The following is an 18,378-nucleotide window of genomic DNA, read 5'->3' on the forward strand; positions in this document are numbered from 1 at the left end:
CCACTTGCTTTCATTAGTGAAAGGCATGCATACGTCATGCCTTTTCTGGTGTTTAGCCCTCCTCGAGCACACAGACCAACCACTGAAAACATACGAGTCTCTGTGTTTTCCGGATGGTTTCTGGATTACTTTTTCTCTTTATTTCGCAGTTCGTTCGCACTGGGTTTTACACAGCTCAATTGCGCAGTTTTTTTTTTCTTCAGTTAATGTGGCAAGAAAAGTCCTGTTAGGAGTTTACAACGCTAACAGCTCTAACTCAACGAAATGCGAGACCCGTTGCATCGTAAATGCTTGTTTATCCAGGCATGGCTTTTCCCATAGTCCGGGACCCAAAACTCAAACCTTGCACCATCCTGTTAATTGTGTGCTCCTCTCCTGTAGTCAGCGAGTCGCTTACTGTTATGAAAATGTGGCAAATCCAGTATTTTGTCCTTGTTTGAGTAGTAGGAGAAAGCTCCCTTATTGCCCTTAACCCCGGAGCTATCTTGTATGCAACCAGTGTCCAGAATAGCAACATGCCCTCATTCACCTAGGGGTAAGCTCCCTGGAGTTTTTCCCTTTAAAAACAAGAGATGACACAAGCAGCTGTGCTGTTTTTAAACCCCTTCAACATGACATTCACAAAACTCTGTTACCTGTAAAGCAAACAGTTCTCTAAGAAGGCCAGTAATTAGTGGGCAGTGTGTAAACTTTGAGTTAATTGCCTGGACAGCTGTCATGTTGTCTGACAAATTTATACCAGAAGTGAGGTCCAAACCTACGCAGACACATGCCCATTGAGTGACTACAAAAGAGGTCAAGCCTCTCAAGCTGGCTCATTTCATACTTTTTGTCCTCACCTTACGTTTCACAGCAATTGTAATAGCAGACGTGCAAACAAATTCATGATGATTACCATGGTATTCAAAGTGAAGCAGTCGCTGTGTTCTTGGTTGACCAACACCGAGCAAACAACCTTGTACTTCAGGTAGTATTATTACTTTAGGTACTACAAGGTTGTTTGTTCAGTGTTGGTCAACCAAAATCACAGCAACTACTTCACTTTAAATACCATGGTAATCATCATGAATTTGTTTGAATGTCTGCTATTACAATTGCTGTGAAACCTGAAATTTTGTAGTGGAAATATTTTTTGTTCTTTAGAGTTCATATGTTTGGGTCACTTCTTTCTTGGATGTTAGATTTTTTTTTTGTGAACTTTGTAAGGACTACTAGGATTATAAGGCATGGAGGACCAATTTATGCAGCAAGATTATCTAAATTATGTGGCAAGAAATGCAGAATATGTGTTACATTTTCTTACTACTTACTGTCTGTTATGCTGACTTGCGCGCAGGGCTACAACAAAGGACCTCGACTTCAGTCTGTCTTGGGGAAGTTTCTGTACCATGCCCCAGCTGTGGTTCAGTTTGCCTCCATTTTTTCTATGGCCCGGCTTTCTTCCGTTTGCTTTCTGGAGTCCATTAGAGAGCTGTTCTTGTGATGGAGTCTTGTTCTTTTCTGATTGTGTTTCCTGTCCATCTCCATCTTTTTCTCATAATGACCATGTCCATGCTCTCTTGCTTCCATCTGGTGAGCAGTTCCTGGTTGAAGAAGATTTGAGGCCCAAAAATGCCCAAACGTCTTGTGGAAGGCAGAGAGAATGTTGATGTTGCTTTTAGTTACCCACCAGCATCCTGGTCAGCACAAGACTGTGTACAGAATGCAGCTTGGTGTTGGTGCTGTACTGAGATGACCTCCACACCTTGTTCAGCATTTTGAAGATATTCCTGGCCTTGTTTACTCTGCCCTTGATGTCACTGTTTACCCCCTCCATCCTGTCTGATTGTACTACCTAGGTAGGGTGAAATCTTCAGTTATGGCTACGTTGTTTAAAACCACCTTGACTGGCAAAGGGTTTGTGATATTGACTGGCATGATGTATGATTTCTTCGTGCTGATGCTCAGGCCTACTTGCTGTGAATAGAAATTGAGGCAAGATGTCTTTTCCAACGTATGGTGCTGTGTGTATATGAGATCAAAGCTTGGTCATCTGCATAGTCAAGGTCCTCCATTGTAGAAAACTATGTCTATCTGATGCCTCTCTCTGGCTTGGTCTTCTGATGTGAGTTGCATCACACAGTCAATGACTAGGTTGAAGAGCAACACTGACCTCATGCATCCCTGTCTCACATCTGTCTGGACTTCAAAGCTATACTTGCTATCTCCCCCCTGGCAGGTAAGCTTATCATAAAAACTCTTGATGAGGAAAACTATCTGCTGTGGTATACCATAGACTCAGTATACGCCAGAGGTCGTTGCGGTATATACTTCACATTTTCTGGCAGTATTATTTTCCCCATCCAGTGGGCTTTATCTATTTATTAAAGGTGAGAAGGCATTTGGCCACCCACTCCCTGAGCCTGAAGAGTCCCCAGAAACCCCATCTCACGGGCCTGTGGTGCTAGTGGGTCGGTGATCATCCGTAAATTGGTGGCAAAATGAAAAAAAAACTTTTTGGCCAAAAGCAGGATCCCTACAAAAACCAGACTTTTTTAGGGCTCTGGACTGGTTCCAGTATCTTAAGATGGGTGGTGTCACATCCTTGTTGATGTAGCCAGTCAGTTCTCAGCATGAGAACTGTCGGCTCCGCGGATCTGATGTGGGATGAAATATACAAAGTTTTGTGGCTTAATTACTCAAAAATCACTGAGTTTATGACCAAATCACTAAAAACACTTTGGACCAAAATCTAGCTTTCTGCCAAATGTAGTTTAAACCCGCTCAGGCGGCTATGCTGTAGCTGTGTCAAATGTTCCTATGGAATACAAATGAGGAAAATACGTTTTGGGACCCCCGTCCCCTTCTCACGGCACACTGTTTGACGGATTACCACAAAATATTCCATGCACAAACAAAGCAAAAAAAGAGCACTTTCTTGGAAAGTTTTGTGAAGATTCGTCAAATGGCATCAAAGTTATTAGATGCCAAAAACGGCATTTAATACAGAAACACAATCCTGCCTATAACTAACCAGTGGCAGCCGCCACTTGGGTGAGTCGGTGGGTGTGTGTATATTTACACACACCTGTACCCAAATGTGACCAGTACCACAGCAGTGATCAGGGTTACCCATATGAATGGAAAAATAAAACCACTCCAGAAAGGGGATACAACAATAGCAGTGCAACTTTCAAGCTAGCCTGCGGTTATTTCAGGTGCTGGATTCAAACACCATTGCCTAAGTCTCGAGTTTCAGACAGTATATAAAAATGAAGAACAAGCAAGCCAAACATGAAAATTAGTGTCTATCTTTACTCGGAAGTACAGGACCAAGCTCTCTGTCCAACCCTGCAGTGCATAGCCGAAGACTGTATGCAGGGGGTGTTGGGCTCAGGGCGTTGCGCCCAAACCCTGCTGCACACAACCTTGGGTGGAACTTAAGTACATCATAAAAAACATATTACATTCACTGAAAAACCATAGTTAATATTGGAGTTTTTTCTGGCTCAGACACGCAAGTCCACTGAAATGTCAACAGTTAATGGTTATGAAAACACACAATACATGCCATAACTCAGTTTTTAACCGTGTTGTGTCTCTCTCTCTCTCGCTCCCCCCCTTCCTCTCTGCTAGTGTGTGACTTGTCTAGTATCTGCCCTGTTTAACATAATTTGGGTAATGTGCTGAGTAACATTTTCGAAGTGACTTGAAATGTGGTTTCTCTTCATGATGGAACGAATGCTATGGTTAATCTGTTTTCAAAAGCCAAACGTGCTTTGATTTAAAAATGCTTTGTGTTTTGCTGTATATCCTCTTGTTATTCTCTGAAAATGTTTATTAATTGCTTCTTTCTTTATGTCTGCACAGGTAAGCAGTAACAAATACACCATGAAGGACCCACAGTCGAATGGTAGCCAAGGGCACGTGAAAGTTCAGCAGTTATTCGAGGATACCAGCAACCGAAGGGGAAATGGATCTCTGCCATCAGCAGGGGGCCCTGGATCAGAGAAATCCCTGCCGCTGCTTTCAAAAGAAAAAAGTGTGGACAGCTCTAGCACCACGAAGTCTAGTGATAGCTCCACCAAGTCTGCCAAAATTTCCTACTTGACTGCTGAGCAATCTGTAAAACAATATAAGCACCAACTGTCTGCCTTTGAACTGCAGGAAATTGGGGGATTTTCTGAAATCTACTTTGTGGGTCCAAATGCGAAAAAACGTCAAGGTGTTGTGGGTGGGCCAAACAATGGGGGCTACGATGATGACCAGGGTGGCTATATTCTGGTGCCCCACGATCATCTGTACTACCGCTATGAAGTACTGAAGGTCATTGGCAAGGGTAGCTTTGGACAAGTGGCTAAGGTCTTCGATCATAAGTTACATCAGCACCTGGCCTTGAAACTGGTGCGCAATGAGAAGCGCTTCCACCGACAGGCGGCAGAGGAAATCCGAATCCTAGAACATCTGAAGAAACAAGATAAAACTGGTAGCATGAACGTCATTCATATGCTCGAAAGCTTTACCTTCCGTAATCACATTTGCATGACCTTTGAGCTGCTGAGCATGAACCTGTATGAGCTCATCAAGCGCAACAAGTTCCAGGGCTTCAGCCTACAGCTAGTGCGCAAGTTTGCGCACTCCATCCTGCAATGCTTGGAGGCTCTATACAAAAACAAAATTATTCACTGTGATCTCAAGCCGGAGAACATCCTGTTGAAGCAGCAGGGCCGCAGCGGAATCAAGGTCATCGACTTTGGGTCCAGTTGCTTTGAACACCAAAGAGTCTACACATACATTCAGTCACGCTTTTACAGAGCCCCAGAGGTGATACTGGGGAGCAGGTATGGTATGCCTATCGATATGTGGAGTTTTGGCTGCATCTTAGTTGAGCTTCTCACTGGCTACCCCCTTTTCCCTGGTGAGGATGAGGGGGATCAGCTGGCATGCATGATGGAACTCCTTGGGGCTCCACCCCCTAAGCTCCTGGAGCAGTCCAAGCGGGCCAAAAACTTCATCAACTCGAAAGGCTATCCCAGATACTGCACTGTTACCACGCTCCCCAATGGTACAGTGGCACTCAACGGGAGCCGGTCCCGCCGTGGAAAAATGCGGGGTTCACCTGGCAACAAAGACTGGGTGACAGCCCTGAAAGGTTGTGATGACTCGCTGTTCATTGATTTTCTAAAGGAGTGTCTTAACTGGGATCCTTCTGCCCGAATGACACCGAGTCAAGCACTGAGACATCCTTGGATCAGTAAGCGTGTTCCCAAGCCCCCGAGTTCTGATAAAACTTCTGTGAAACGGATTTCTAACCACACTGGCTCTTTTCCAGGGATAAACTCAAAACTACCTCCTGTAGTGGGTGTAGCCAACAAATTACGAGCTAATCTGATGAACGAATCCAATGGCAGCATTCCGTTGCGGACAGTTCTACCCAAACTGGTTAGCTAATGTACTAGCCAAAAATACATTTATGTTGTATTTAGGTTTATGCAGCAGGCCCTTTTACATTGACAAATTGCAATAGTTTTATTGAATTTTACATATTTAAAAAAAAAAAAACTTTGTACATTAACTTGAAATGTAAACTTTTAAACAAAGGGCTATTTGACCAGATCTTTCATGTGCAATCTGGTACACACAGTCGCCTTCAGATCCGTTCAGCGAGGTCAGCAATTTATAGCACTAGGGGAGGGGAGAGACAAAATCACCAGCATTTGAGGCCAGGCATAACAATTGTTGATAAAAAGCACCGTTACAAGCTTCCTGAAGCATGTTGAGTTGCCAGTAAAACCTGAACTTCCGCCAACCTGGGTGTCATTCATGGCAGGTCGAGATATTTGTGTACTTGAAAGATTTTTTGCTTTGTGGGATGTCTGGGAAGGTTATATTACAAATATAATATTTATTTATTTATGCTTTTTTCTACATGAACTCCCCTAACTACCATTTCTGGCTTTTGTTTTGGATGTTATTGCCAAATGAACGTTTCTGTACAATATTAGTTCACCGGTGGTGTCCAACATAGAATCCAATCTAAATGTGTTTATGGCTAGTGTTGATTGTTAACTGAAAGAAGGTGGGGATTAAGGGCCAGATGTAGCAAAGGTTTTTACCCATTCTGTGTCTATGGGAAAAAGTGTTCGTACATATGGCCCTAGGTTATTTATATCGCCTTCATTGAGTCAATGTTTGATTAAGTGATTTCATTTTGTTCTGGATGGGATTACACTATTCTTACCCTTGAGCTTGCTGATGAATATGGATTGGATAGGGCACACAAAAAATACCACAATTGTCTCCTTTAGTAGGCAGTCTATAAACAGAAGGGGTTTGAGTCTGAACTGCATTAACTCTTTCAGCAGTTTCAGCACTGTGTTGTATTGGAAGATAGCTGCCCCAGCTGTGGGGTGGGGCCAAACAAACTGCCCCAGCTGTGTCTGTCTTCCGTTTTTCAATGCTTCTATTGTATACCTTTTAACAACACTAAATGTACTCTGTGAGTTCAGACTGTGCCTCCACACAGTCAAAATTTCATTGTAAGGTAAGCTGCTGAGAAATGTCACTTACTTTACTTGGTTCCAAGAGGGCCTCTCCCCCTCAGGATTAAATGTTAAATTCTACTACTAACATTTTTTGGCATTTGTGTTGAGGGGGGGTGGGGTCGTCAACCAAAATCGTAAGTCTTAACTCCCCAAGAGAATGTTCTGCGCTGTCAGTAGCAGAACTGTAGTTATATTTACCTTTTCTCTGTCCTGTGCAATTTCCACTTTATTATCACTTTGGCAACTTTCATGAGAGCATCATCTGTGTTATTGGTTTGTAACGTGGCATCCAGTGGCCGTTCTCTTTGGATATGATGAGCTAATTTTATCATCTAAATAGGACGCAGTTTATCTGTGCATATAAGTATGTCTCCCTTTTGAAATATACCGACTGATATTCATGCCATTTTTATAGTTTCATGAAAACATCCGTAGCTGACGGCAGAAATGAAGACTGGATACAGGGCATTTGGTACAGATCACACACAAATTTCGTACTTGGGCGGGTAGACCAGTTTAAACATGAATGTCAAATGGCACATGCAAATAATTTAGCTAGTGATTTTTAACATTTCAGATGGAATGTTGTGGGCTAAGCTAGAATTGGAAATTGTTTATTCCCATAGATGGTATGGGAACATCATTGAGCTATCCCTAACATAGAACTCCGTAGTCTATGCAGCTTAGTGTTATTTTTTAACTTTCAGTAGAATGTAAGTTACTGTTAATGGGTAGGAATGTTCTTTTTCACATATCAGTTTCTTGAGTTTATGTTTATCAGTCAGTTTTTTTTTGTTAGTGCTTTGCCCTGGAATCAACATTTTCTAGTATTTTTCTTTGCTCGAAATAGGCGCTCACCACCTATTTTGAAGTAATGAATGAACTACATTACCCCCTCATAGATATATAAGTATAGACTGGTTTAAGCATGGCCTATCTTGATGTTGCAGGGGTGAACTCACAGTCTAGTCTTCTTTAACGAAAACTAAGAAATAAGGGAGAGAAAGGAAGCAAAGCTGAAAAAAATATTGGTGACCTGATTGTTGGCATCTAAAACAAGTTTATTAGATGTATGAATGTTGCCACTTACATTGAGAGTGCCTCAAGAGAAATGTCAAATTGGTTATCTGTAAATCTCTATATCACTTTGACGCTCCCAGCATCAAAGATCATGTAGGATGGTTTCAGAGAGACAGAAATGAGAACTGTGGCTGGATCCATCTGTCCCAGAACGCAGCTGTACTTTGTGTTTAGCCAACTTTGGGCATCTACATTGAAGGTGAACATGAAATGCTTTCAGCTTATGCAGCTACCCTCAGACATCCTTGCCCTTTTTTATTGGACTTGATTCATTTTTTAAGGAGCTCTTTGCCTTTGTAACCCTATTCCAAATTTTCGATTCAACCCTCTGTGATCAATAATCCTACCGCCACAGTGCCACGAATACAAGAAGGTTAAGACACCTAACCAAATGAATGCGCGAGAACCTTCCCTATAAGCAATAATTGGATAGGAAGGAATCCTCTTTATGACTTATGTTGGCTTTTCTTTCAGTTCATGGTAAACGAGTAGGATCATGGATGGTTACAAGAAATAGGTAATTTTGTTCTCCTCACACTTAGGTAAGCTGGAAAAGATAAACAGGTGATAAGGTCTTCATAAGTCTTATGTGGAAAAAGAAACAGACAATAGACCCCTGAACGAACCTGGGCCAAAGAAAAGTTTAATCAATGCAGGGATCATACTGAGACACTGGAAGAACCGAAATTTCAACAGGCTGGTGTTCGTGTGTTGAAACTTCCCATCTGGCAGGTTCAAATGCAAATGCATCCCCCACGTATGTACCGACTACTTGTCTTACCATCTCTGGCAAGTTGTAGGAATATAAAAGTTACCCAAATTTGCAAGGACTGGAATTCCAAAATTGAGGGCATTGTATGTCCCTTCTCCAGTTTTTCAGGGAAGCCTAGGAATGTGGCTACTTAGACAAAGCACAGACTGGGAGGTTCATCGGTTACAACACCACCACCAGGGGCCACTCCCTAGCAGAGCTTGTGGCTAAACAGATATGAACGTGAACAGGTAGACAACTGAAAGATTGCGATTCCAGCGATAATGTGCCTTTAGAAACCACTAAATTCAGGTTTAAAATTGTAAATAAGGGAGTTTTCTTTCCCCTGGATAAGATTATGGTTAAAATGTGGGCAGAATGGGCTAGAAGACTCCGGCAACCTTCAAGAAACCTTGTCCTAACAACATGTTAATATTTGATGTTCAGGGCAGGTGCACCAATAATATCACCCCTAGACAAGATGTAGAAGAGAAATCTGTGCATACCTCTAGTGGTGGACAGACTAGTCTCAGCCAGTTGATAAGTCTCAACAAGACTCTGGCCGTGGTATTTTAAGAAACACGGGTTGCTAGGCAAAGAATTGCTATAAGAAATGCACAATTTTAGGTCTGGCGTTAGCCAAGACCTTTTGATTTTTACTTCAAATTACATAAATGATATACTTTTGGGGCCTTTCACAAGGAGCACATCCAAACACAATAGTTCCCTTAGGTGCCATGGACTACTTTCACAATGTGTGGTTTTTGAGACTAACATTTCTGTTTTTAGCTGTTTTTAAAGCTTGATGAAGTTTTGAGAACTCCCTCAACAAGAACGTTTTGCGCAAACTATACAAAACAAAATGAACAGTGACAAAGCCAAAAAGGTGGCTTGCAATACCAGAACTAATGGCTTCGCCAGTGCTGTACCAATTATTAGAATTATTTTACTTGGTTAAAATACTGCATACATTGGCATGTTGCAGCCTTGGTTTGATTGATAGCATGGCCATATAAAAACCTAATTCTAGAACCCTGCGCTGAACTGTACTCCCAACACCACAGAACGATTAACTGCTGGCCCAGACTGTGTCATACAGAGGTATCTTCCGTCGGCAGCCAGTTGACGTATGCTTGGAGTCAATCTTGAGAGGGAAAAAAGGACCTTGAGCAATGACCTTCTTCACACATTGTGAATGCTTGTACATCTGCATGTTTTTCTGTTATGAGCCGCAGTTCCTGAAAATGACTTTCAGCAGAGCTAAGAGCCTGTGCCTCAATTTCAGACCATTATAGATGCCTGTGCCCTTTCTATCAAGAGTGTTTCCAGAAGGGACCAATTTGCAAAGCTCTTTTAAGGTGCAAGTCTTGCTTACACATTGGCAAAGCAGCCATTTGTATGTGTGAGGAGTACTTGTTGTGCGTTTTATTATAACGCTCTATTAGTGACCACCATATGCTTATATGTGGGTATTGCTCTGTCACTCCATGGTCTCATGCCACTAATGAACAGTGTCTTGTGAAAGGCTATGCGAAATGTGCCTGCTGCTGATACTCTAGATCTTCAGTGAGGAAAACAGGTCTTTAATTCCTCTTTAAATTCACGATTATGGCATTTGTTCTTATAGATGCCAGGATGGAGTTAAAAGTATTGCAGTTTGGACTCAACATGTTCTACTTTCTACTTTCAGGTGTACTGTGCTGAATTTGAGAATTTTTTGAAGTGCAAGGCACACGTGGGCTATCAGTGGTGAAGTTGTTCAGCCAAGAAAGGAGGACCAGTTTTCATTGTAAACGCAGTGAGCAATAGGTTACACTTTGAATTTAATTTCTTTGTACACCATGAGCCACTCGAGACTGCGTTCTCATACTAACATAATTATGCATTGACTTAATAACATTGGAAGCTAAGCAATGAACCTGTAGGGTAGGCTTAGGTAGATTCTCTAAGCTGAACTTGAAGACCATCAGTTCAAATGTAATCTTGGTACCGAGTCCCCCGATACCTACACTCGGCTTTGGCGATTCCTCTTACATGACCACCAGAAGTAATTGCTTCTGGTTGGGTACATCACTGTGACACTCTAAACACTGCTGTCCAGGCATTTATTTGTTGTACCTTTTGGAGGACTCCTTTGCGGGCAGACCCACTTAAATGCCATCATACTACCCATCCGGTCATACCTAAATCCGGTTGTACATGCTACCACCGAATAATGAGACCGCAGAAGATGGGTGAGGAAAACTGAATCAGATTGGTGCTATCACCATCTGCTCCACTGCCTTGAAATTAGTTAGTGGGTGTTGGCGCCTTCGCAGAGGGATAGTATTGCCTTCCTCGCCAAAGTTTAAGTAAAAGCCTAATAGTGTTAGCCTGATATTATGTTATGGGTGTTTGCTCATTAAAACACCTTAGAAATTGAAGATCGTAAAAAGTTATACTTGATTTAGACCCTACACTAGCATCTTGAGAGAAGCCAGAATAAAACATTAGACTGAGAATTTTAACATGGGTTCCTACTGAAAGTCAGCCCCAGTTGTCCCAAATCTCAGAACGCGTGTTTCACATTTGTGAATAAAAAAAACAATTCATGGCCCGTGACATGGAAACTGATTTATTCAGTTTGGGTAGTATCTCCTTAACGGCTGCATATACAAAGCATATGCAACTCGTATGTTTTAACATAGAAAATTATATTAGAAAAGTTGGCCAGGGCATGATTGGGAAAATTCAGAGTAAATTAGAACACGCACAGTTTTACATTGGTAAGTATTCGGGAACAGTTTCAATGCATTTGCCAGTGTATTTCCCACATAAGTGCAAAAGGTGAACATGGGTGCGCCAAAATGTCAATTTTCACAGGCTCCTCATATGGAGTAATGAATACCTGTAAAAGTGTTTACAAACCACAACCCACGTTACCTTTAGGGCAGTAGTGTTTCTGGCCTTTTAAGTGTAGGCGGTAATCCAAGAAGTCCTTTACTTGAGCTGACTTTGGGAGAGAATCAGACCCTTGAATCGGAGAGTTTGAGTGTTACTGAGCAAGGGAGTCTGGGAGGTTGGAGGGATGACTTGGGGGTGTTAGAAGAGGAGTTCCTTTAGCAAGCCCCATGCAGGTGCAACAGCGTATTCAGGTAAATAAGACAGGCATTTTGGGACAGTAGAAGATTACTTCATCTGTTAGAGTTTAGAAAAGTTAATAAAAGATTCTGCTGCCTACTCCTTCGCTGACTGCATTTTCATAGGACAATGGCCCATATCGTAAAAAAACGTGTTCATTTTAAAAGGCATTGTTTAAGAAACCAAATAGTCATCATATAAACACTATAAAATTGCTACTTCTAGTTCAGTATTTGAAGAAAACGTTTTGATAAGAGTTTTCGTTTTAGGCTATAGCTCCAGGGTTACACCATGTTTAGTTTATGCATGCCTAGGACAAGATTTTATGCTAAGACCCAAAACACTTTTACTTTAAAACCATGTTTAGATGCACACTATCTTTATATCGTACATGAGCTTTCCATTAACTTTGTCAGTTGGCCTTCCAGATGGAGTGCTATAATTAATTGTTGCTTTACAAAAACTAAAAACAAATGTCCTTAAACATTTTGAGAGATGGATAGATTAAAATGGGAAACATTTTAACCTTCTTTATTTGTCATTTTATAACATGCACAACAATAACGCCAGAAATGGACGTCAGTGCATCATTACTGCCCTATAATATTCCGCCCAGTGTCTGTCGCAATATGTAAATGGAAATCTTTCACCTGCCCACCATATTTTTTCCACCAAAGGCATCCTGTGGACCAATAACTCTTATGCATACCTCTCCATCCTGGGACCAGCTTCCTCAGCCCCTCCTCCACTAAGAGTATTTGCACTTACAGGCCTCTCCTGTGTCCTCTCAAATGGCACTAACTTCTACTCCCCATTCTATATGTTCCCCCATCTTGCAGAAGGCCTAGTGTCTAGTGACTAATCACTATTGCCCATGCTTCCAAATACACTTCTGCATCCTCATCCCTATCACTTCTCTCAGGCGTTGCGCTTCATTGACTGCCCAGTCGGACATGTCTTTGATCCAAGACTGGTTCCTAGGTGCTGTGGAGGACAGCCCAGTGCATGACTATCCTTTTCTTACCCAACAGCAGCCCCAGTGCTGCGAATCAGGTCTGGATTTCCCTGACTGAGTTTGGCCACTATCGACTTCCAGTAATCAAGATCAAAAGACAGTTTAACTTCCTGACGGTGGACTCCAGTATCGGACATGTAGAATTCTGTGGGATGTATATGCATCACGGAAGAAGTACCACAGACTATTTAGGCCCTTGTACTACTCAGCCCATGTGATGTGCATACTGCTTATCACGCTGTCAAGCTATTGGGATAATCTGAAACTGCTGAACTGTGAATATAAAACATAAAGGAGAACATTTTTGCATAATGGACACTTTTAGGGTGAATTCATGTGTTTTGATGACCAGTGTACTTCTTCTAACTTCCCCTCTTTACATTTGCACATATTTATGGATCCAAGTTAAAGGATGCAAATTGGAACTGAAGAAAAGCAAAGCGGCCTAACAGCAAATGTAAAGTGTCAGTCTCCCTCTCGTCCCCCCCCCCCCCCCACCCCCCCCAAATCAAATGACCCTGAGTGGTGGGTGGTAAGCAATGAAGAAGTGGGTGGGATGGAAGCAATGGAGATACGGTGTAGGGAGCAATAGGTAAATAGTAATTTAAAAAAAAATTAAGAAGCCAAGGCAGAGGAAGACGTGGTCCAGGTGGGGGCGAATGGAGCAATACCAGAATGCGTGTGATGGCTGGAATAAGAAGCAGAAAATGTGGGAGAGCAAGTGGGGGAGAAGGGAGCGACATGGAGCATTTGGGAAGGGAAGTATGGAATGTGGTGGAAATGAAGCAACACACTAGGGAGAGATCCTTTGAGCAATGGAAAGATCCAAGTCAGCCAATCAGAAGGATGGTTAAGAGGGTATGCTCCAATGGAGGTACAAACTGAAGAGGAAGGCAAGCCGTCCAAAATGAAGCAAGCAAATAAGAATGAGAGTAAAGCCAACAAGTTGTAAGATGTGGGCAGTCTCTAAGCCTTCTTACCTTTGGTATGGTTCACAAGAGGCTTTTGCCTACAGACAGCAAGAAGCTGATTAGTAGACACTTCCTAAAAATGACAGTCGAACAGCATCACTAGCCAACAAAAAAATAAAAGTTCAACAAATTAATGTTCATGTTTAGGCATAATCTTGTATATCACTGAGACAGTCACGTCTTTGTGAGCGTGGGGTGATTTGTTACATGATTTTTGAAGTGCCGATGAGTACATAAATTGAGTACATAAAATATATGAGGGTTTGTTTTCTTTTTTTTTTTTGCCAAAATGGTTGCACCAGAATGTTATGTTTCCAACTGATAAGTTTTCAAATGAATTCTTTGAAAATGGTCCACATTTTGCAGTTGTTTACACCATGCTTGTCCAAATACGTATTTTGTGCAGTGCAAAAAAATCTTCATTTCAGGGAAACTCCTCTCCACCAAACTAAGTTTAGTATTTTATTAAAGGCATATGTTTACATCCTAAAAACACCATGGTAAAAGTAGGGATTCCCTTCGTGAATTGCTAAGCAGCCTTCCTTTTTTGGGGGATGAAATGTAAACTCGCTTATTTGTTTTCCATCACATTGCACGGGACTGTGTGCTGTCTATTTGTATGTTTCTGGCACTTCGTAATGTGTGGTTTTTATTATCTGAAATTGACTTTTCTTTTTTAAGTGAATTTTAGCTGTTCGCATTTTGGCAATATTTTGTACTATTGTAGCCCAGGAAAAGAACAATAATCATCTGTAAAACTGATACTGTATTATGGGGTCCAAATTAAAGTACAATTATGACCACGGTGACGCAATGCCCATTTTTTTTAAAATAAAAAAGTACCACAATCCTATGAAAAACGTGCAATTTAATCCAGCGGCATTATGACTTCACCCTTCAGTGGCGTATACCTTCCAGTCGTATGAGTGGGGTGTTTTACAGCAGTACAGTGCATCTGCGTGTTTGTTAATCAGTGATGGTAGGTATGTGTCATAGACTGGCCAGGTCGCCAAGAAGAAATGCTACAAAGTGAAAGCAAAAGTATTGAGCTAAGCTTGGAGAGGCCCTACTGTCATCCTAGTACAAGCCATTTGCAAAAAAAAAACACTGTAGACAAATTTGCATAATAAACATTATTATTATTATTGATAGGGTACTGCTAATAACTTTCTGATATCCCTTTTTTTTTTTTAATTTAAATTAAAAATTCATTGTTACAAGTCGTGACCGCAGGATTAAAGTACTTCTCTCCTAGTTGCTAGTTAGTCATGAACGCTCATTTTTTTCTCTGGTTAGAAGTTTGTCATTTACTGTCAGAATCGCATTTTATCAGATTGTTGTTCAATATTCCAAGCTGCTTGATATTTCATTAGTGCCTATGACGGCGTAATACACTTTTACTTCTATTCTAGTATTAACCATGCCACTTCCTCTACAGTTTTGATGCATATACTGTTATGGCTGCATCGTGTAACGTCTGCATTTCTCCGTAAATTGTGGCCATATAATGTGTAATTGAAAGATCCGTGTTCCTTTTTTTTTTTTTTTATCTTAACTTAGCATTCACTAGTGGATGAGCACAATATGTACTGTCAGTTTGAGGTGCTGTCAATGGAAGCCACTGCTTCCGAACGATTAAAACTGACTTCCATTGATGAAATAACCAGTGGAATAGTCCCTGTTAAAAAACGTAGAGCAAAAAAGTTGTTTGACGATTTTTTTCTTTTCCTTTAAAGGTGGATACTACTATCTAGTTACCCAGAACTGTAAACAAAGTGGCCTCCAACCAAAGGACTTGGCATCTGAAGATAGCTTGCAAGTGCAGTGTATCTTTATAAGGAGACAGTTTATCTTTCTCAGGGGAACTGTAACAGTGTTGTTCCTTAACTATATTGGGCCTTTGAACCCAGGTAAAAAAAAAATCACCTCAGGATCCACTGGAGGGCTCTCACTTTGGCACGCATAGCCAAATCAAAATATTTTGCAGGAGGAACTACCGCGTCTGGAAATTTACCCTTGTAAGGAGTCCAGGCCCTATGTATCTCCTTTTTGGTCCCCTATATCTCCTACTGATCAGTTCTGGTCACATGAAGGAGACAGGACTACCTTGTCTGAAATAGAAAGCCTAGGTCGTCCAGTTTTTATCTTCTTCATCACAGCTTTGTTCAGATATACTTGCATGGCTGATAATGCTAATGGCAATGCTACAGAACGTCCTTTGCAGTCAGTTTCCAAAAAGATGCTGCCATCTGAACAGATGGTGACAATGAACTGTCGCAGAAGAAATGAGTTTTGTTCTGAAGAGTGCATCCTCTGTTTTAACCTAGAACACTTGTATTACTTCTCTTCTGATGAATAGAATGACCAGCTTTTTGCTTCAGCCAAAGAATACCAAAATCTAGACTAACAAAATTAATTATAGAGGTGCAACACAGGTAGCTTGCAGCTCACAGCCTCAGACGCATCCAGTGTGACACCTACACTCGAAATGGCAGTTGTGCCATCAAACAAATACACACTGGAGTCTCCAGATCTTTGTATCAGGAGTGCAAGCGCATGCCAGATAGCTGCAAAACGGCTTTTGCAATATAGAAACCCCCTTGTCCGAGTTGAAAATTCTTTCCAACTTGTAACACGGCTTTTGCAACCGTTTCTGAAATGCAAATAAGGGTCGTGAAAAGTTAACATACCCCTTTTATTTTTGATTCGGGGCATTTTTTTTTTGGTCTGGACTTTATTTTGGCTACCCTGTCTGGCAGCCTTTAATCGAGAGTGCTGTGCTGTCTATCTTCTGCCACCGATATTCAGGTGGACTCTGGTTTTAGGGGCATGTACTGCTGGGCCTTTGGCTTTGTCAGATGGCGTTTTAAAAGGTGTCTTCGGTGCGCTCCTTTGTACAGGTCTTCAGTAAGCTGGCTGTGGTTGTTCGGGAGGGTGTGGAGTGCTTTGATCTGTTGGGAGCAACGCACGTTGTTTGCTGCAGTTTCCTTGGACTTATATGTTGTTCGCTGGGGCTCTGGCTGCTGCCAGGAGTGCTCTTTTGGCTCGATGGACGGCAGACTCTGTGGAGAAGCTGCCTTGATGTATGTGGGTCAGGCGCTCTTTAGTTTACAGATCCCTGCCCTGTTCTCCAGGGCCTTTCTGGAATGGCTGTGTGCCATGCACTTTCAGAGAGATCAATGGGTCCTGGTCATTGTGGCCCATGGCTACACTATGGACTTTTTGCACGTTCCCCCTTAGACTGTCATCCTTCTGCCTCCTGTTCCATCCGGAATGGTAGGCCCTTTCGGTTGGAATTAGGAGCTTGTTGGTGTTGGGGGTCATCTGCAAGGTACCTCTTGCCGGTCTCTGGGTCGTGGCCTCTTCCATTATGTTTTTGATTCTGTTGGTGTCAAGGGCATTTTTGCCAGTCCTGGTTGTCAAATGGGTCTCTTCCTGGATGTGCTCTGTTCAGTTCACCTGTTGATGGTTCAGGCGGTTCTTCTTTTGAAAAGTTCAGGTCATTTTTTTTTTTTACATCCGTGGATCTCTGGGTGCCTATCTGCCCATTCCTGTCACACTTCCCTCTGCGTTCTCCAATTTGCGATGTGGGGTGGGAGGCAATCATTTCAAGTTTTGTGTTCTTCCCTTTGGACTCAAGTCATCACCCATGAATTTATGATGGTTCTGGCTTTTCCTTATGTGAAGGGGGGTGTTCGTTGTTCTCTGTTTCACCAGTCTGTTGGTGCACTCCCTTAGTGAGTCCCTGTTGGTGGTTCCTGTGGAAAGGGTGTTGCCGGTCCTGCGGGGCTTGGATTTTTGATGACTTGATTGTCTTCATTGCTCTTGTCACTGGATATGGTGTTCTTTGGGGCCCCTTTTCGTACTCACTGGAGTGATAGTTGGCGTGGGGCTCTCTTGGCCTTGCCTGTATTTCTGGTACCTTGGGCCACGTTTTGCGTGCACATAATGATTTATTGCACTCTGTCCCTGTGGTGGCCAGGGGCTCACTCCCTTCTGGTCCATTTCTGGATGTCTGCTCCAGTCCGCGGGGTTCTGTTGTGATGGCTGGTAGGGAATAGTATAGTGAATGGGATTTCTCTTTCTCCTCCAGCTCTGGGGGTGGTGTCGACGGACACCAATCTCTTCAGGATTGGCTGTGGCTGGACTCACTGCAGGTCCTGGGGTTCTGGGCTCTTTAAGGCTCTCTGAGGTCTTCGACCTGGTGGCTGTGACTGTTCTGCGGGCTCTGGTTCATTTGCAGGCAGGTCTGAAGGGTTCAGTAATGCTGTTTGGACGGACGGTCTGGTGACAAAGTCTTTCGTCCTCTGGCCCCGCGGTTCCAGGTCCAAGTCCCTAGAGGTGTTTGTGCTGAACCTTTTCGTCTTGGCTTTGGACTCGGTTCTGTCTCTGATTGCTGTGTGCTTTCGAAGGGCAGTGAATGTTTTTGGGCAGGTCTTTTAAGCAGGGCTTTTCTGCCCTCCAAGTATTTCTCCCTGGATCCTGGCCTGTTCAATATGTTTTTTAAGAGGTGTGATGTTTCAGTGTTAGACCTGCTTGCTTCTCCTGCAAATGATAAATGATTCCAAGAGGAAGTTTTCCTCAGGCTTGGATGATGGGCAGTGTGCCTTGTCGTTGGCCTTGGGTTCTGATGTATGCTTTTCCGCCTTTCAAGTTGTTCAGTGCATTTCTGGTGTGGGGCAGAACTGTGGGGGTTTGGGGTTTATGGTTGCTCCATGGAGGCCCCGGGCAACTTTGTTCCCTCTTCTGGCATTGTTGGGGTGCAGTCTGGAATGGGCTTTTCTGGTTGTCCCGTCTCTTCTTCTCTCCAGCTCTTGCTCTGGGATTGTTCGGGTACTTACACTTGGCGGCGTGGTCATTGGAAGGTGCACTTTTGCTGGTCTAAGGGTCACTGTTTGGTTGGCTCTGCCTTTCCAG

The 18,378-nt window shown here is 42.6% G+C and overlaps 1 protein-coding gene across 3 annotated transcripts in view; it reads left to right on the top strand.

The window, feature by feature from the left end:
• DYRK3 (dual specificity tyrosine phosphorylation regulated kinase 3) overlaps positions 1 to 14,266 on the top strand; it is a 53,420-nt gene extending 39,154 nt beyond the window's left edge. For all 3 annotated transcript variants that reach the window (XM_069238590.1, XM_069238591.1, XM_069238589.1), the window contains exon 3: positions 3,850 to 14,266. In XM_069238590.1, coding sequence (XP_069094691.1) covers positions 3,850 to 5,430 — 1,581 coding nt within the window. In that variant the 3' untranslated portion in view covers positions 5,431 to 14,266. The remainder of the gene's footprint in view (positions 1 to 3,849) is intronic.
• The last annotated feature ends 4,112 nt before the right edge of the window (positions 14,267 to 18,378 follow it).

This window comes from Pleurodeles waltl, chromosome 6 (genome assembly GCF_031143425.1).
Source record: "Pleurodeles waltl isolate 20211129_DDA chromosome 6, aPleWal1.hap1.20221129, whole genome shotgun sequence".
Taxonomy (NCBI): Eukaryota; Metazoa; Chordata; class Amphibia; order Caudata; family Salamandridae; genus Pleurodeles; species Pleurodeles waltl.